Below are 20,411 nucleotides of genomic sequence, written 5' to 3'. Positions count from 1 at the left end.
CATCACAGTTGTCAAATCAGCAAAAAGCTGTATAAGCACTTGTATAATAAGGGTTTGAGGAAAATTTAATATGCTTTTCAGGCTATGTCAAATTCACATGTATTTTCTAGACTCACTACTCTCAGGACAGCTGATGCTGGGCCTTAGTGAAAATCAGTTCTGTCAGGAATCACAGGACTCTTGCCACAGAGGAGATCAAAAGAAACTGGTCACATTTCTCAACATTGGTACATTGGAGAGAAGTGTGCAGCCACACTGCTGCTCTGATTAGAAGGCTCCGTGACTGCAGAATATGCCAACGAGTAACTAAAATCTGAATGCAGGCCCTACGAAAGGCCAAAAATGATGACAAAATTGCAGTGCCAACATGTGCTTTTTCAATTTTCCCAAGTTTTCCCATGAAAGTGGGAAAAACTACAGAAAGGAAAAAAAATGCAAAGCTTACGGAAGAAACTCTGGATTAAAGGCAACATCCAGTAGGACCTCATAAGCCAGATGCTCACTCCCTGGCAACAGACGGCTTAGCAATGCCATGGAAACGCAGTGATGGAGTGAGGCATGCTGGGTGTAATCCGGACAAGAGCCTACCTGTACATGAAACAAAACAACAGATAAAAGCACTGGATCATTTGTCAACAAAGCAATCAACAGGAGAGTCAATCGAGACATAGATCTCGCTGGAAAGTGAGATACTAAGGCCGACTGCAAGAACTGTCAGCATTCATACTGAGATCTTTCTGCTGCCCCTGATTGTCTTAGATAGTCAGACATCTTTCTAGCAGCACACTTGAAAACTTTGTTCTCACTCTAACCCGAAGACAGGCAAAAATATAATTTTGCCATCCAAAGTATTTTGGATGTAAATCCCCACATCAGTAACTGTAAAGATATTATTTGCTATTGGGGCACAAAAGACAGTTGAAGAGTCACCAGACCTAAGTCAGGCAGGAAAAAGAACATGGATGCAACAAGCAGTTGCCAGTCTGACACACTGAGTGGGAGAGGCCAGCGTGAAGTCAATTCCTTGGGTAAAAGAAATGAAAGGACTAATAACGATACCATTCTCCGAGTCAACGCTAATACAAAGTACTGCAGATGATATTCATGGCGCAGGATCCACGCAGATGAGGGAGTTACAGAGGGAGGTCCGGTCTGCCAGCTTTGATGCAGATAATCCTTCAAGCCTCTGAAGCCCAGCACAGAGCTGTACTATAAAGGAATCAGAAGTGGAGACAAATACTACTAAGACAGTTCACGGTCGGAGGAAAGTAAGACATAGCCCTCTCCAAGGCCTACCCCGTAACTTCTGCCATAAGAATTCCTGTTAGCTACTCCAAAAGCGATATTTAAAAATAGCCTGATAAATATCTGCTTTTCTGCCTCAGGTCTCACCTGCATCCATCATGACCATCCCCATCACAGGTAGCCAATAATCACTGTCTACATAGTGCTTTGTAAGGCAGAAGTCTGGCCAGCAGCTTAAGAAGTTCCCTTCAGCCACTATAGCACTTATTCTCTTGTTTAATTTTATCTCATTTTTCTTTGTTATATATGCTTAAACCATCCCTTTTCTCCTCTGACTCTCAGTTATTTATTTTGCTTAGCCAAACAACGGTTATTTAAGCCCTCTCAACGTTCTTTATAAATCCATCCTCTAAGTGTCATCATCATTCATCACCCGCTCTGCAAATCCAGCTTCCCAGCATCAACTGGATATTGGAATTCAAAAACAGAAGACATTTCTCAGATCCTTGTCCTACCTGCTCTGAAAACAGGGGTATTTCTCTCTGTAGTAGTTTGATATTTTAAAAATCAAAATACACAGCTATTCCTTTTTAATAGTCCTACTAACATCACTCTTAAGCCTGGGAGGATACAGATACTAACCTCCCTCACAAGTGCATCATCATTCACCTTGAACTTACAGTGAAAAAATCTATTCTCACCTTGCTGGTCAGGCCCTTGTGAACGTGAGTGATGCTATTGATGAGAAACAGGAGGGCAGTGAGGAAAGGGAAAGGTGACTTGGAGCCAACCAGGCTCAAAGGAGGTTTGCCTCCAGTGCAACTCAGGGATGCAATGCTGAAGACAGATTCCGGTGCTGGGGAACAGGACAGAGGGTTGCACAAAGCAGAACATGGCCTGTGTGAACAGATAAAGAGAGAGGGGTCACGTCAATAGCACTCATACTGCTGAAGAATTATCTTGTAGGAATGTTACTATCTGGATTGTGCCACACATTGCAGTAAAATGGAAACCCTGAAGACTGTGCAAGAAAAAACAACTAGTATTACTGCTGGTCAAGTAAACACTACCGTCATACAGACTAATGCCAGTGAACTGCCCGGAATTCTAATCTTCAGCTAAATTGTTCATGACATGCAGAAACACTGATGCAGTGACACATCTCTGATGTCAAACATTTGAAAGCATCGGGCCTTTGATTAGAAAAAAAAAATACACACATTTCCCCATGTACATACGTAAACCAGGCTAATAATGCTTCCCACCCACTCAAGACATTTCAGTAATAAACTGGCAAGCAAAGCCAAAAAGCCAGCTTATATCTAAAATTGACATTGCAAAATGCTGACCCTTATGTACTCATGAAATGCATATTTTTAAAGTCTATTCAGAAAGAATCTAGCTTTAACGTACATGAAGATGACCATGCATACCACTCTTGGTGTGTGTGTGTGTGTGTGTGCGCTTACTCTCCACAAGCAAAACTAGAACTTTTCATACCAACAGTGCTTACAGGGCCCACATTAGACATACCGTGTCCGTACAGGCAAAACCACTACAAGGAACAGCGTCCACAAGAATGTTGCTCAACAGTAGTGGGGCAATAGGGAAAATCCTGTCAAAAATCCATATCATTATTCTATGACAGAATTAATCCTATAAATGCACTGCTCTTCCTTCCACTGGCTTTACCATGTAGGAGATGCGTGAACACATCTGGGGCTCACACGGTACCCTGAACTTTTGGCCCCAATCTGACCAGAATGTTTACAACAAGATTGTCAAAATATTAAGGCAAAGACTCTTTTTAAGGCTGACTCTTCATTTTTACCAGTCAATGTTAAGAACAGCCTAGGAGAATTCTTGCCGATGGGCTTTTACAGCCTGACCAAACCCATTGTTTCCAGACCTCAAGGACAGGCAGGAAAGGGTCTAATGCACGTCCTTGTGTTGGAGGCTTTGGTGCTAAGAATTTCATACCTCATGAAACTGCAGTCATGAAAGAACATGGGCCAAACAGTTTGGTGACCATTCAAATACCACTTAAAACCAAAGAGTTACAAAGCCCTTATATCAAATGTTCTCAGAAGTAGCAGGATGTCTCCCTGACAACAAGTTAAGCCTTTCAGGTTACCCTCTCCAGAGGACTGATCACAAGCTAGTAGGAAGGCTCCCTCTACAGCGGAAAGAAAGAACATCTGCAGAGCTGAACGGTTCCCAGAGCCAGAGACAAAGCTTATGTTATCTAAATGTCTGAATGAACAGTTTGGTCTCTAGCCTTAAACTTTCCTGCAGGGACTTTCAAGACCTTAGTGAAGCTCTGCAGGAGCTTAAAGACCAGAGTCTAAATTATTTTATATAAACAGCATCACACAGAGCATGTGAATGGTACATGCACGCACGCACACTCACCTCCCTGATGTAAGAGGGGCTCAAATTGATGTTACCTTTTTTTTTAAACCCATGAAACCAAAGAAGAACCAAAGCCAATCTGAAATTGATATGAAATATACAGCTACATGGAAGGGCAGAGATGCAGGCCCTGCAGGAGCACCAGTAGGAAAGGAGGAACTGGAAAACCTCTGTGGCCATCAGGCTATTTGCTGTGAGGAGAGAGAGGACAAAGCAGGGTGTAGACAGAGCCCTGCTGCACTCTAATTCACACATATGGGGCACATATGTATAGGGGAAAGAAACGGAAGGGGAAATCTGCCACACAGTACAGTATAGAAATGAGGCTCCCTTAGCTTCTGGCAACAGCATCTTAGCACTGAAATTATTTTACCTGAGCAAGTCCCACATGCTGCATACGGCTGGCTGGCTGAGAAGGGGCTGCAGCACCTCAGATGTCAAACGTTCCAGTTCCTCTAAGCAGTCAATTGGATTGACTGATGGCTGCAGAAGACAGAGAAATACAGGAAAAGATGATGAATGAAGGCATTCCAGTGAGGGCAAAAAGACAGGTTGATCTAAATGCTTTCTCTGTGTTTATTATCTTTTTGCCAGACCACATCATCTACATAGTGATACTGCTCTAGGTTAGAGGCGGCCTCACTGCTGACAGCATGGAAGCTGAAAGCTGGCACCTCAACGTGTTCTCACACTCAAGTATTAAAATGCATTTCTTAATTGGCTGGATTTCTTAATTGGCTGGAAGTAAGGTTTGGGATCCTTGGGATCAAGATTCCCTAAATGTAAACTTGCCCTAAGTGTCTAATCCCCCCAACCCATACCATCTATGTGCTGATCTCTCCGTTTAACTTGAAGATGATACAAAGGTGATTAGAACTACCTTGAGAAAGCAAGAGTGGCACCACGAGGGTCTCAAAAAAAAATAAAATTAAAAAAAAAAAAATCAACTGTATAAAGTGCGATTGACCTACCCATCAAAGCATGACTGTGGATGAACACTGTACAGAGGAGGATCTGTGGCTTTTAGAGAACCATCCGAATTCTTCCGACCCTAGTAAGCAATATTCCAGGTTGAAGGAACATGCTGGCAAATCTTAATGTTCTTTCCCTTCACTAGAATGCTGCTTTAGGATATAGAAATACTAATTTCTATAAAATAGAAGTTTAACTTTTCCCCAGCTGAAATCCCGCTCCAGAAATCGGTGAAATCTGCATGAAGATGTTCTTAGTAATGTAACAAAAATAATCCAATGTGCCAGAATACACTATTCTAGTTACTAGACAAGTTGATTTTTTTTTTGCACTCATCCATTCAAACATGCTACATACAACTTTATTTTTATTTTTTTTAATCAGATTAGCTAATCACAATTGATTCCAATTATTTTTAAGTGGAAATAAAGAAAATCTTATGTTGTAGTTCAAGAACTTAAGTTATTTTGTCAGACACTCTTCTAGGATATCTATAAAGGTTGAAAAGGAATATTAAACTCTTGGTTATCTTGGTCCTCTAATGCTCAGGACCTAATTACAGCATGCGAAGAGTACTACTAAACATTGGTGCGCTGAAGACACATTTGAAAGATACTGGCGGTGCCCACCCCAGCCACAGCTAACTCACTCAGTTGCTTTGGTCAAGTTTCAGCGGAGTTGCAGAAGTGTGACTAACTACAGAAATTAAATTACCCCCGCACCTTGAAGACAGCTCTCCCAGGTCATAACTCAGGTACATCAGTTTGGCAGTAAAGAGGAAACTTCCATTTATCTTTAGAACGTGAATCTTTAAGGTAACTGAAGTATAAGACATTTTTCTTCAACAGCATCGCACTGATGTGTCACCTTCAGAAAACTCACTTTAAAAGACTCTATGATTCTACGGTCACATACAACAACTGTAACTGGGTTACAGAATTTGACCTGGAATGTCAGTGGGGCAGCAAATAAGTTTATCTTTATTGTTTGCTATCCAAAGTTCATATGGCATGACCCTCAAATGCTCAATCTTCCAACCAGATTATTGCAGTGTAGCTGTCCACATGTAAGCTCTCAGCAAATTCAAAAATTTGCAACTTGACTTAGCCCACAAGGAGAAATGACTGACAAACTAAATCAGGTCATATTTGCTTCATGCTTTGGATCTCTGCAGTACATCAGAACAGTCACAGCACTACCACATACCTTGATTGAGACTCTGAGCCCAAAGGAAGAAAGGAAGACAGTGATATTCGATACTGCTAAGGTGAAGGATTAGCAGGCTTATCTGACCCTAAATGCCACACAGCCTAGATATGAGCTGTGGTAAACAAAATCTAGTCCTCAGCTAGATGCCTCAACATCTGTCTTTTTCAGCACTGTCCATAAATTCAGGTTTTCAGAGGTAATTTACAAGCTGATGCTGGTGAGATAAAAAGCCACCCTGTATTTTCAGGCCTTACCTGTTGGCTGCAAGCACTATAATAAACTCCCAGGTAGATCAGATAAGTTGTGGTCAGAGGCTGGAGAGTTTGCCAAGTTTCTGTCTGGGATATCTCCTGGAGGCATTTTTTCAGACTGGTCTCAAGGAAGGGCTGTAAGCCTGACACTTGATTCCATGCTACTGGAGGAGGTGCAATCGGTTCAGTATCTTCTGAGCTATTACGGAAACACAATGGAAGAATGACACAGGATAGAGAATACATCTCAGAAACAATTGTCTCTCTAAATTATCATTTTTAATAGAAGATTTCCAATTGCATGTAGTCTGGAAGGCGACACCTGGCAACAGCCACTAGGGGAAAAAAAAAGTCTTTGCACATTCCCACAGACCAGATCAAATCAATTTAGGCAGAAAGGACAAATGCAGAATTTACTCATGAAAGCTGAAGTTTCTTCACCTGCACTACTCTGTCCTTGGGCTATGCTCTAGTTTTAGCAGACACACCACCTCAGTATCCAGCTTTAGTTAAAGAGTTTCTTGCTTTTCACCAGAAAAAGTACCTGTGTCTCCAGCAAATCCTACTGCTTTGATGTCTATCGAAACAATCTCTTAATCCTGACCCACCTTGGTCTCTGCAAAGAGGTTCTTTCCTCCAAACTTCAGGGAGATTACTTTTTTTCCCCCAAAAGGGAAGGTCAAAGGAAATTCCTAGCTTCTTTCAGCAAGGCATTCAGCTAACACTGCCCTTCTGCCCCATAGCTGAATGCAGATTCTTTCTCCTGCCTCTTACTAGACTAGCAGTTATACAGCTATCAGACTATATACCGCTTCTGACTTTGTGTCAGAGGGAATACACTCCACCATGCAGCAATTCATATATGGGACAGTAAACCACCCAAAATGAAGTAAAAAAAAGGTGATAGCCAGGTCTCCAAACCAAAGAGTGGGAAGACAGGACGCCAACTACTCAGATTCACAGAACTGGTGACAGAGATGGCCTACCTGCTCAGCTTGGCCTGCAGCTCTGCTGTGTAGCCTGCTGTTTGCGTCACATGTATCAGCAGAGTAACTACTGCGGCAGCTCGCTGGACTAACAACTCAATCACAGGGCTCTTTCCACGACACGCACTGAGCAATTCAGGCAGTGACTGCAGTATCCTCACCAGCACAGGATAGAGATCCCTATAGTACGAATCACAGAATAGATGAGGTTGGAAGGGGTCTCTGGAGATCATCTATAGTTCAACTTCCTGCTCAAGCCAGGTCACCTAGAGCAAGTTTGCCCAGGAGCATGTCCAGTTGGATTTTGAGTATCTTGAAGGATGGAGAGTCCACAATCTTCCTGTACAACCTGCTCCAGTGCTTGATCACCTTCACAGTAAAAATTTTTTTCTTACGCTTAAGTGGAATTTCCTGCATTTACATCTGTGTCCATTGCTTCTTGTACTTTCACTTCATACCACTGGAAGAACCTGGCTCTATCTTCTTTATACCCTCCCATCACATATTTACAAAGATTGCTAAAATGAGATTATGAGAACCATCACCAACATCAAAACAACAAAAACAAGCAGACATGGAAAAAAGATAACAGAGAAAGAACACTGTCATTCCAAATTGATCTCAATGGGACCTACCTAATAAAATATTCCAACAATCTCTTGGAAAAACTACTTTTATTTTATTCTTGTTTCCCTAGTTCTCAAATTCTCTGCCAAAGCATCCACAGTTATAATCATGCGCATTTAAGGAATCTTCTGCTGTTTCTCTTTCCTCAACATTATTTATAGTGCTGAAAAGTTATACACAGTTTTTACTCTTTATTAACCAATACACCTGATTGGGCTGGAGAACAACCCAATTGTTGGGAGAGCCCAATCTGTTGCAGAGAGAGAACCTCCCTTCTGAAACTTAATACTAGTCTCGCTTTTACTTCTCTTCAGAGCAAATGCATAGCCATCTTTGTGCTTCCCAGTCCGTGCAGTTATAGGAGGAAGATTCAATGCTTGAGGTAGGTCAGACTTATCCCAATGCAGATCTTCACAGTAAAGCACAAGAACTTGTACCGAACTGAAAGCTGACACAGCATGCAGAGTTTGACTGCATCTGTCTGCCTCACTTAGCATGCACGCTGGTGACTGCTGCCCACAGACTGCCTTTAGGTCATCAGATTCAATCCTAGGTGTGCCGCAAACTATGCGTCTTGATGTCGCGCACAAGCACGGGTTATTCATACCTTCAAGAGGAAAAAGATGCAGCCCAAAAAAGTTACGGTGATCTCCCATAGTATAGAGGAGAAAAAACAAAATACCAGTGCTTAAACACAGGAGATAAAGAACTACCAGAAAAAAAGACAATACTCAATACAAATACCTTTAGAAACTGTGAGTTTTACTGCAGGAGGCCAGAGAAAGGGAGATAAGACACCATGAAGGGAGCAGAGACTCAGCATGGGGATCCCTATATTTGCCCCTCTGGAAGAGGATGTCCATTTTCTCTGTTGTGCCCTCCACCCCCATTTCTCCAGCTTTGTGCTGTACCTGTAGAGATCACAGCCCTGACCATAACCAGCTGCCACAGCCCACAACCGGAACGCTTCGGTGCTTAGCCTGATGGCTTCTTCCCTTGGCAGGAGCAGATCCAGTGGGTCTTCAGCTATAAATCGACTTAACCGACTTTTCATTTCAAATTTGTTAAGCTGTAAGAAAAAAAACAAACAAAAAAGAAATGAACAAACTACAAAAAAGACAAAGGAGTAAGAGACAGTTGCATGCATCATTACTCTGACACACTAAGAGAGCTGCAGATTTCAATTCAGCTCATTCTAAACTCCTCTTAACACTGTTCAAATCTGTCTTTATCTTGTGTAATCTTAAGGAGCATACTACGGAGGATCAATAAATGGTGAATGGCTATTAAGAGAGAAGCATTCCTGGAAGAGATGCTTAGGTGTTACGTAAACCATTCCTAACACAAATCGACTACACCTAAATCATTCCTGACAGAGGTTTGTCTAGCCCACACATACTCTTGTTTTGGATGCTTACTGCAGCATTTAATTGATTTTTTAAAAAAATACATAATTATTCTTCAAGTAGTCATAAATAGAACTCTATTAGCCAAGATTACATGCAAAGATATACCTTATGAAAAACCATGTACACAAAAGTAACGAATCGATGCAGACATTCTTTTGGGAGGTCACGCTATATGGCTTTCAGAGGTCCTACAACCTAATTCTTTCTATGATTCTGTTTATTTTATAAAAAGGGTACCTCCTGCCTATTACTTTTATAAGATTATAGAATTTTGATGCCTTGGAAGTGTTCTGAGGTTACTTTAGTATTAAGCATGACACGACTCATTTGCAGTTCTCTAGAAATAATTTTTCTCCTCCCCAACAACTGGGTATTTTTGCTTAAGCATAAAAAAGAGCTTCTCTTTCCTTCTCCCACGCATCCTAAAGCTTGTGTGTGCTCTGTCTAAACAAATGAGATAACAATGTCTTTTTCACAACACGAGGACATATTTATAGATAATTTAAAATTCAAATACTTTAGAGACATCTTATAGGGAAATCAATGCACACTAGCCAGAAACCAAAGGAGCTGATGACTCAAACTATGAATTCTGACACCCCTCCTACAGAATAGGGGGCAAAGTCAAATTTACTTCCAGAGAAGAAAGACGGAAGAATTCTGCTGTTAGCTAAAATAAATTCCTACATTGATGATTTTGATTTAGTTTTTTATTATCTTCCATTCCCATGCCTAAGTGCCTGTAACATGCCAGATGACAGTGCAACAGAACCAAAGACTGAGTGGCAGGAACCTTGTAAGCAGTTTTTGCATGCCTTGAAACACCTGGAGTACACAAAGCCTGAAACAGAGTAAAATTCAGGGATTTTCTATTATGTTCCTAGCACCACTTAACAGCCTTTAAATATCCCACTATCCATTATCAGCACATTATTCTATATATTTTATAGCACAGACTGGTGTTCTTCTGCTGAAATTCGCAGTTTTCTGTATGGCAATTTATTAGGTGCTATTACAATACTGAACCAAAAACCCTAAGAGGTGCTCATTGCACTGTAATAGATGCTGCTCTAGGTAGATATTACGCATTTGTAGTGCCAGTATGATGACCTATATGAGTGAATGCAATTATCTCTGAAGTGGAAAACCTGTCCAAAAGTAGATAAGAGGGGTTGGAAATACTGATAAACGACCTCAGAGTTATTAAGACAAATGAATGGCAGTAAAGTTCAACCAGGGTTGTAAAACACAAGGATAGCAATTAAATCTCTGGTTTATACAGTCCTAAGCTGCCTACCACTGGAACATGGGAGAGTACAGAGCATCACACACAAATGTGTGCTCTAAACGTCTGCTGTTAGTCAGTATCATTGAGTTGTGCTATATGATTTTGCATAAATGCACTACATAAAAAAAAAAAAGCAGAAAAAAGATTGAGACAGCTCTTCTACTGGTACACAGCAGAAGGCATCATTATTATGATGCTGTCAACAATTCCTTCAAAATACACATATCCACCTTATTCACAATGATTATTTCAGCTTCAGCTCAGAGTCACCTCCGTTTAATCCTTTTTCTTTACTTAGAAAGTAAGGCACAGAGAACAAAGGCCTTTGCAAGCAGAAAAGCTCTTCTGAGAATCACTCACCAGCCTGGCTGTTGCATTTCGGCCTCCATATGCCAACACTCTGATGAACTTCATAGCAGTAGCACAAGCAACTCCATGGAGGCTGGTGAGTAAACACCCTGGTTCAGCCACTTGGGGATCCCACTGAGTAGGAAGAAATTCCCTGACAATGGTCTCAATCAACCGAGGACAGTCAAGCAGCTGCAGAGAAATAGCAGAATATTTGTGCAAAATAGCAGCACAAATAACTAAAGGTACACAATTATACAGCCGTGTAGAAGACATGCAAAACACACGAGTTTGTATAGTCTCCTTGCCATAACTTTGCCTGCTCCTTTCTTCCCTTTTTCAAACCTTTCTCTACCACTCCAGAGCTCCTGCACAATGGGAGATTTACCTGGCTGCACGCTTCAGAGGAGTGCCTTGCTATGTGGGTAAGGATGTGCAGTATATCCAGGACTACTGTTGGAACAGGTCGTACCACCTCCAGGATGTACCTCAGCCGGTGCTGGATCCGTGTCTTCAAAAGTCCCTGAAAGGAGCGGGGTGTGGGGGGGGAAATAACCCATTATGCTCTTAATGATTGCTTTCTGAACTGCAGTTGCTGGAAGACAAAAGCAGGTTCAATTACATCTTCTGCAGAGAGGAGGTTTTAAAACTACCACTGGGGAAACAAAGAGATAAGTTTCTGCGGATTTTCCAGTACGCCAGCAAATGAACAAGAGTTAGCTCAAGAGAGCAGGAACAACTGAACATCTGTTCTGAATCCCCAGGTGGTGGGATTGGATACTTGTGTCTTCCAGAGTATGAAACTGTAAGCAACAGGGAATAGGAAAACAACCTTACCTATAAAGGACTACTAAAACTTAATGTGTCTGAAAAGGATTCTCATGCTCCTTCAATCACTTTGGCTACACACCACCTCCACCTAACACGGCACTCTGTCTGATAGTACCTGTTATGCCAGAGAAAGCTGACAGAAGCAGAGAACAGATGCCAATCCCTATTTTGCAGTATGCAAAGAGAGATGCAGAGAGATGATGTGATTTTTATTTTACGGTTCACAATGCAGAAGACCATGATCAGTGGCTGTGCTAGGAAACAAACCTTGAATTTAAGTGACAGCATTATGCATTCCTAGTTCTGGGGAAAGGCAACTCCAAAACACCTGAGTTTGTAGTACTGATACTTCTAAAAAGTTGCAGCCAAGCAAGGTAGTAGTTCCAGGCCTGACCAAGTTCAGCTGCTAGTTTAAATACTCCTTTTTGAACTGTGTGGAGTTACTGGGTTGTAACAGCCAATAAGCAGGTGTGAAATGGAATTTTACAACAATTGTAACAGTGGAGAATTTCATCCCAAATATCTTCTGAGTTCAGGCCACTTGGAACAATTTAAAATCCATTATGCTGAACCACGTAACTGTTTCCAGAATCAGAAACCAATCTTATCTCTTCTGTCTATAACTCTTTTGTTAAGCTTTTTTAAGTGTCACCTAGTAGAATACATCTGAAATCATGAAGCCTCTAAATGAGACCACATGCACAAGTACAGTAATTCATTTTCCCAGTGAAGCTTTTAACCAAGTTCCATTCGAACACAGCCTCAAGCACATGGGCTAAGTGATGCAATCACAGGTTTTAATGACTGCAGCAGGCAAGAGAATTGCATTAGCACCACCAAGGTTGGGTTTGAGATAACAAAGATTGCTATTTTTAGATCTCAGGAACGTGGGATTAGGCTTAAACATGTGAGGAATTCCTTCTTAATGCTGTAACCCTTTATCGGAGAAATGCAAACATGAAGAATGAAATTGAGGAAATGCTAAGTAGCCACCTTATGTCAATTACAAAAAGAATGTCACTGTACAAATCTAACTAGTTCTGAATTATCTAGCTGTAATGCCCACATTTAACTTTACAAAAGTGCATACAGACACTTTAATAGTGTCTGGATCCTTTTCACTTTTAGCTCAAGTAAGCAAGCTTGAAAATCATGTTCATATGCAGTCTTTCAGCAAGTCTTACAAGGTCATCAGTGTGCTTGTTGCCAATTTCCCTAGAGGAAGTTAGAGATACTTAATGATACTGAAATCACACAGGTCAAGTCTCAACATTTTCAGAGATCAATGAAATTACCCTCCTGGTAATATATGACAGAAACATAACACCCAATAGCCAGGGAAGAGTTCTATTTCTTGTGCAGAATGTTCTTAACAGTCTACACAGGAGTGCTGACATTTCAAAAGCACACATAGCCACTGTGCAGAGCCTATTTTCCTAAAAATATTTCAGGTCTAGCTCGGTGCTTACCTTTACAACATCATATCGGGCCACATCTGGATCTGGCTTGTTTTCGTCCTTTAGTTTTTTATCTTGAGACTTCTCTGTTCCATTTAATTCTTCCTCTTCCTCCTCTTCTTCCTCCTCATTGTTGGGGACAAAGGGGAATGCAGCCATCCCTTGGTACCATGAGAAAGTCCAATCAAGATATTTCTATAAGGAGAGTCAAAGCACATAAAAATAATAAATTCTCAAAGAAATCATGGCAGACAAAAAATTTTCAAGGATGCTCTTGATTATAGAATGCTTTATTGATTCCCACCTAATCCCAGGAAAACAGGAGCACAATAAAGGGTATTCTTAACACGTACAAGCACATTGCAGTGCTTTTTCAGAGAAGTGATTTTGACCTATGACCCACACACACTTGGGAAACCATGAAAAGCAATAACTGTGAGGTGGATTAAATTCACTACATAGGTAACAGAAATGCAGCTTAAGTGAAAAACGTTTTGGATAAAAATAAATAAATAAACCACAAAGGCTCTAGAAGTTAAACCGGAATTCAGCATTTATTGGTTCTATTCCTATTTCTGGACCTGTGTGGAACTTAGGTCACAAATAATACAGAACGATCATGTAAAAAATGGTACGTTAAAATAAAGACTGCCTGGTGTATCTGTTCATGTTTGATTTAGCTTTTGTTTGAACAACTCTCAGCTTCAGCAAATAAAAAAATACCCTTTTTTGTTCATAGCTAATGACAGTGTCAGATACTCTCAAGTTCTGGGACAATACTGCAATAAGCGAGCTTTCAGCTTTTCAGAGAGGGATTTGCTCCCATAGCAGAACTACTTGCCCCAAAATGTTTTAGAATATAAGAGACAGTCAAATCTAATGCTTGCACTACTTCATAACTGCTTTGAATTTCCATTTCTTAAACTGGCAATCAGAAATAACTACTGCATTAGTTAGAAAAGAAGTGGTAGACTTCAACTAAACCCAAAGCTGTTTTGAAAAATTTCAAATGAAAGTGCCAAGGAAGGGCAAATTATTATCAGACATTAAGAAAAAAAAAAAAAGAAAGTGCAATATTAAAATTGGCAAGTGAGTGAATGACATGGTCAGAAGAGGCCTAACTTTAGGGGATGAAGCTACAAGTCCATCAGGAATACAGAGTTTGGGACTACAGCCTTCCTTCCACCAAGAGAAGGAAAAGCAGAAGACAGAGTATCCGGGTCTTCGAAGGAAACCGAGAAACATGCTTCTTCCCCACACAAAAGAAGTTTGAACCTTCTAATTCTCCTTCTAATAGGAGAAAAAGCATCAAGGAGAAAACAGACACACAAGAATGCAAAATTAGGTATTTATCAGTGTAAGAAAAGCACATGAGAACAGCAGAAAATGGACGACAGAAAAAGAAAACAGCATCACTATGAAGCATAAGAGAAAGTAGGGAGAATATTTAATCTGTTCAGAAGCCAGAAAACTACAAAGACAATGACATAAGAGACTATATTAAAACAATTAAATTGTACGTATACATTTGTAGTGGCCTGATCTAGATTGTAAAGATGTCAAAAGGAAGAGAACCTCAGCAGGCTGCACTGAATTTAATCATGGGACAGAGCTAATTCAAGCAGGATAAACGATGTCTGAATCTGTCAAACTGGGATAACACACTCCCTTGTCTGTCCCGAAGCACAGCAATGGCATTCTACTGATGATTAAACTAACCCATCCAGCAAGCCTTTGTTCAATCTACTTACCATGTCTTCTCATTCTGATTCCTGTAAACAGCTCAGCATGAAATCAAACCCAGGCACTTAATGATTGTCTCACCTCATCATCAAGTGACACCAGCAGAGCCCGGAGAGCACCAACAGATGCTGCCATGACATTATCCACCGCATCATCCAGCGAGAAGCGCAGCAAGAAGAGAAACCCAGCATCAAGCAGCAGACGCAGAACGCTGCCCTTCAAGGAGGAAGCAAACTCTCCAGCCCTGGCCTGAAACGTATGCCACACAGAGCCAGCGTTAAAGCTGTCTCATCTCAGCTGGGTACACTTCAACATTCTGCATGTTTGCCTCTTCCCATTTTTACCGTAAAGCAGCTAAACTGTGTGCAGGGTTTTTTCCTTTATTTTCTCCTCCTTTCATTCTACAGAGGCATGCAATTAAAGTTCCTTAAGGCAGGAAACCTTTCTTTCTAAAAATCTGAACCCATCTTCTGACTTCACCCTGTTCCGCGCCATCATTCTTCTCAAAACCACACTCCTACTTCTTCTCTGCCTCCACTGCTGTTGGAGGGAAGGTTAGCACTTCCCGTAAGAGTTAGGTGAAAACGTGCACAGAAGTAAGTGTTCATTTTACTTTATGCTATTGGCATATTTATTTATGCTTTATGAATAGGCTGGTTCATTCTCACCTCCTACAGAAAAAGCACATCATGAAGCTGGCTCAGGCAACAAGAGTGAAAGGGTCATTGCCAAGACAGGTTTGTCACAAAAGTAACACCAAAAAAAAAAAAATAATAACTTGCATCCAAAGCAACAAGAGAACTGAAGTTGCAGCACTGCTGCTGAACAACACGTGGAAGCACCTCCCCCCAAAGAAACCTGAAACTCAGTTTGTTATGTCCCAACACTTAACTCTTCTATCAGTAAGGAGACTGTCAGTGAAAAAGAATGCCCAGCTCGTGATTTTGCTCACCTTCATTGAATAATAGAAGGCAAACAACTAGTTCTGGGCCCTGATCCACCAGAAACTTGAATTACGGGGAGAAGTTCCATGGAAAGTGACTTACCTTTTGAACAATACGACCCAAGACCTGCAGAGCCAGTGTCCGCTGCTGAATAACTTGGCTGCGAGACAAATGAAAGAGCTCTTGGAGAGAATAACCAGCCCTCTAAATGGGGGGAGGGAAGAAACAAAACAAAAAACACCCACACTCAGCTATAGGTAAAAACAGGCCCCTGAAAATAAGATTAACTGCAAAATACTGCATCAGGTGAACTGAAATGCAATGTTGTTTGCTGCTTTGTGGCAACTGCAAAAGAAATTCTAAACGTTGATGTGACAGGAGATAACTGAACGTCTTAAGAAAAGGATACATGTGCGCTTTTTACCAACACAACAGATCCTTACTGGCACGAAAGAGAAAAAGCATTAATGGAGTTTTCTGAAATTAAAGCAGTTACTGCATGCAGACCCAACTTCTCTTCAGGAGCTTGTTTCAAAAGAAAATCACCTGGCCTCGTTTCCTAAGCTTTTTGTCACTAAAAAGCCTCAACACAAAAGGAATCTGCCAAACCAAACACTGAAAATGGAAATGGCTGTGCCCTTTCTACTATATTACACCTACCTCTGCCTCTTCGCCATGGTGATGCAGGCCTAGATGTGTCGGTAAATCAGCATCTGCAGGAATCAATTCTCCTTTTAGACTGAATCGAGCTTGCATTCCCTACAATGAGTGGAGGGAGAAAGATTATTTCTATTGCCTTCCACTCCATTCATCACTTAAAACACCACTTTTTACATCAACTGCTGGAAGGCAACAGTTCAAAAACTCCCCAGGTCAGGCCTCAAATTCTTAAAAAAAACTTTACTCCCCTTTCCTTTTTTTCTTAGCTTTCAGACCTGTTCAATCCCCGATTACAATTGCTAGTCTCTCACTTCCTAGCTGTCTTGAGCTCTACGGACTGAACTGACAGTGTATCATCCCACCCTGTGGAAGAAAGTGAGGAATCTCTCAGCCTGATGAAATCTTACAAATTGAGTAACCAGAGGACTAGTTTTTGAAGCCTTCAAAACCATTATTGCTGAGAAGCATGATCCAGACACAAACATGAAAAATATCTGTTTCTGCATTCAAACCTTTTTGGTTTTCTTTTGCCGGGGTGAGGGCAAATCTTTCATCCATTCCAGCTTCTCAAACTCCACGTTGTCCATGTGAATCCATTCCTTCTTGGGCTTCACAGGCAGATCATCATCTTTGTGGGGGGGAAAAAATGGCAGTCTTACCTTCTAAGGCAGGGATGAAGAAAATACTGCTCCCTCTTTGCCAACCTGCTTGGCTTAAAGACTGCATCAAATATGGAATTCATGTAAAATAATAAGAAAACAATTTTCAAACTGACTGTTGGCTGATGCATAAACATCAAAGGTTTAAAGCTGTTTTCATCTTTCATGAGAGCTAGAAGAGGAAGTAAACAGCACTGTAATGAAATTCACAGACAAGGCTAATTTGGGAGAAGTTGAACAGAAGTCAGGACATAAATAAGGCAAGTGATCAGAACCAGGGCAGAAAAATATCAGCCCTACTTTTGAGAAAGCAAACTAATATCATCCAAGGAGGGGGGCATTAAGAGTAGATGTGAAATGATTCAAAAGTGTTAATGCAGAGAGGTCCAAGCAAATTATTGGAGGCCAGTATGACTTCAGCCTAGATACACTGGAGAGGGCACAAACACTACCATTCGGGCTTTTGTCACATTTGCTGTGCTGCTCTTCATTGTATGTCCCCCTCTAAAGGCTTGAGGGGATCAGCTTAGGAAGAAAAGATCAAAACAGCTGAAAATTTACAGAGCTTGCCTAAGAAACACCCCAGCAAGGAAACTGGAGAGTTGAACAAGAACTTCCAAGGTACAAGTACTAAAGGAAGAAATTACTGATTTAACTTTATAAAGAGCTTTGACTAGAAGAATTTGAGAAACAAGATATTTTTGCCTGCCATCACAAGAACTGCCCTAGGAAAGAGACAGATCAGCATGTGGAAGAATCTCACAAGTGAACGGACAGAAGAGACGTAACTGGAAATGATGGGAACACTAGGAAAGGTAATGCTTTGCTACTAGGATACTATCCCATACCAGTATGAGAAGAGATGAGCTAAGAAGTCTTTGCTATCTCAAGAGAAATTACACATAAGGACAGGAACAGGCAGTCTAAGGGCACGAAAAGCAGCAGCATCACCCCTGCTGGAACAGACCAGAACTCTTTTGCACTGCAGCTATTAATCCTAGTGCTCTGGTCTTCTCTTGCAAGGAACAACAAGTCCCACTAGGATGCTCTTCTTTCATCAGATCTTTTCCTGCTGGTAAGTGGCCTGAAATATAACCTTCTACTTTCCTCCAAATCACAGATAAACTTTCAGGAAGGGCACTCAGCCTTTCTAGGATGAAGCTTCACCCTTATGATCAATGTGGTACTGAGTCAGGCAAGGAACCAAACACAGAGTTATCTTCCTCAGTCAGAAAGCTGTTCCGCAGAATTTCAGCCAAAGGCTCAGCACACATTTTAATTGAAGACAAGGAAAAAGCATCTGAAATGTAAGAAAGTGGAATGTTTGTGGGTGGTAGGTGCAAAACTAGAGGAAATCAGCAGAAAAATGAAATCCATTGACATTTGTAATTCAATAAATTGTTTTCTCCATTAATCATTAAGTTGATAGGGCTGAGTTAATCATTCTATGAATAGGATTACACATTACCACCAGCCCTTGGTATTATGATCTTGTCAACAAGAAAAGACAGATATATATTCAAAGGCATCAGCAGATTGTTCAGTTACCAAGAAATCCCTTCACAGAAACACAAGCTGCCAGTGTGAATGCAACATTTGCACTGAACTTTTTCAGACTTGGGTTATATTAAAGGCTATCAGCCAACCTCTTCCCTTTCTGCTTTACTTCCCTTTTTGTCTGGGTGCCAGAATTTACTTTTCCATTTGCTAAGATTGCAAGTTGCTGGATAAAGTCTTCACCATCTTGTTTATAAGCAACAGTAGCCTTTTACCTCATTAGAGAGGCAGGTTTGACTTTTGAGCAATCCCATTGCTTTGTGTTATCCTCCTCTCCCTGGGGAAATTCAGAATAACCATTTCTGCTGGGTTATTCATGATGAAGTTACTTCTGAGCACAAACAGATGCAAAATCCCAACACTAAGTGCTAACATCAAATTAATATTTTACATCTGCTGTGGCCAAGATGGGCTACAGACACAGACTCAGGTGCTGAAAAGGCCTCCCTTGGTTCTATAACTCTATTCCAGCTCATCCTTTCTTTGTTATTTCAAATATCCTGGGAAAACTCCTCTTCTCCTTTCCTGTGCAGTCTTCCATGGGAAGCAAAAGATGTTGTCAGCACATGATGCTCTGAACACTGAGCTATTCCCAATAGCACTGCTACAATCTTGTTCAGCCTGTAAAGGCTTCTTCTATTGCTCCCAGGTGAGTGAAAGAATGTCACTTAACCTGGTGCTACTTGTGCACTTGATTGTTCTGGAACTAGAAAGAACTAAAAATAGTCCTTTTGATTAAGATGGATTCGTGGAAAAGCAAAACTTGTGGAGAAGCAGTAAGGGACTGTTCAGTGAAGTGTTTTCCTTAATAAGAGGCTAATCAGCTTTCCTCCTTCTGCACGTGTATGCACATATAGACTCACAGGCTCATCCCTCTCATCAAGAAAATGGTAAACGGTTGTTATCGCTTGCAAACACCAAGCTGAAATCCAGGAGTGATTCAGAGACCTCTTTAATCAGTCTGCTTGTTGCACTGGCACACAAAGAATACATCAGAAGAGAAGATGAAGAGATGAAAACAGCCAAAAATTGGTGGGGGAAGCATGCTAACGAGGGAGAGAGACATGCTACAAACAAAAGTGTGGGGAAGACAAGAATGAGAGCCTAAAGTCGCCACAGAGAAAAAGAAATGGCTAAAGAAAAAGCTGCAGTGAGGAAAGCAACAATAAGAGCAGGAGCTTAAGGGGAAAACACTTCTTTTCTGTGCCATGAGAATATATGGGTTGCTCTAGCTGCTGGGGATAAAGCAGCTTTCTCCTCATTAAAGAGTTCTGTCGTAAGAGGCAACAGCTCTCTATAATTCTTCAAAAAAAGCAGAAGAACACTCTAAACCTTAATAATTCCCTCCATCCACACCACAAAGAAAGGAACCGTATCTTGTGGAAATCACCACATGGGCTCTGAGATACAAGCCACAGTGTGGGGCCATCAGGAGCAGTGGACATACATGCACTATATGAGCAATTTCCCTGAAGTGAGATTGACTGTCATCTCCATGCTATCCTGTGAGCAAATTATTAACTCTTACCTACCCAACACCCTCTTGTCTCCAACAGGTCCTAGTTAAAAGAAATTATTCAAGCAGCAGATGAATCTCACTACCACACTCTTCTGTTTGCCCTGTTTGCACAGCTGAACAGAAGAGCAATGATGCCTAGTTTAACACACATTTTCCCTTCAGAGATCTCAGAAAAAATTTCAGAAACAAAGACCTCCCCCACTGAATAGCTCATCTCCACTACACAGTCTATCACCCACCTTTCTAATCTATGGAGCCCAGCTAGAAATAACACAAATGTTCTTTCTTGAAACC

At 41.1% G+C, this 20,411-nt stretch overlaps 1 protein-coding gene across 6 annotated transcripts in view; it reads right to left on the bottom strand.

Moving 5' to 3' along the window:
• Positions 1-20,411, bottom strand: part of RPAP1 (RNA polymerase II associated protein 1) — a 44,691-nt gene that overhangs the window by 9,425 nt on the left and 14,855 nt on the right. For 5 of the 6 annotated variants that reach the window (XR_008466378.1, XR_008466379.1, XR_008466381.1 and 2 more), the window contains 14 exons: positions 16,895-17,010; positions 16,383-16,481; positions 15,825-15,926; positions 14,860-15,027; positions 13,048-13,230; positions 11,136-11,270; positions 10,760-10,939; positions 8,614-8,771; positions 7,076-7,255; positions 6,093-6,288; positions 4,031-4,140; positions 1,947-2,142; positions 1,060-1,209; positions 446-588 (listed from right to left, as the gene is read on the bottom strand). Coding sequence is in view for 1 of the 6 variants with exons in the window: in XM_054201120.1 (XP_054057095.1) it covers positions 446-588; positions 1,060-1,209; positions 1,947-2,142; positions 4,031-4,140; positions 6,093-6,288; positions 7,076-7,255; positions 8,614-8,771; positions 10,760-10,939; positions 11,136-11,270; positions 13,048-13,230; positions 14,860-15,027; positions 15,825-15,926; positions 16,383-16,481; positions 16,895-17,010 (2,116 nt within the window). In the remaining 5 variants the exon portion in view is untranslated. The remainder of the gene's footprint in view (positions 1-445; positions 589-1,059; positions 1,210-1,946; positions 2,143-4,030; positions 4,141-6,092; positions 6,289-7,075; positions 7,256-8,613; positions 8,772-10,759; positions 10,940-11,135; positions 11,271-13,047; positions 13,231-14,859; positions 15,028-15,824; positions 15,927-16,382; positions 16,482-16,894; positions 17,011-20,411) is intronic. The other variant, XR_008466380.1, reaches the window with a different exon arrangement.

The sequence above is a fragment of the Rissa tridactyla genome, chromosome 4 (genome assembly GCF_028500815.1).
Source record: "Rissa tridactyla isolate bRisTri1 chromosome 4, bRisTri1.patW.cur.20221130, whole genome shotgun sequence".
Lineage (NCBI taxonomy): Eukaryota > Metazoa > Chordata > Aves > Charadriiformes > Laridae > Rissa > Rissa tridactyla.
The sequence above is the reverse complement of the archived record's forward strand: the minus strand, read 5'-3'. Positions and strand labels throughout refer to the sequence as shown.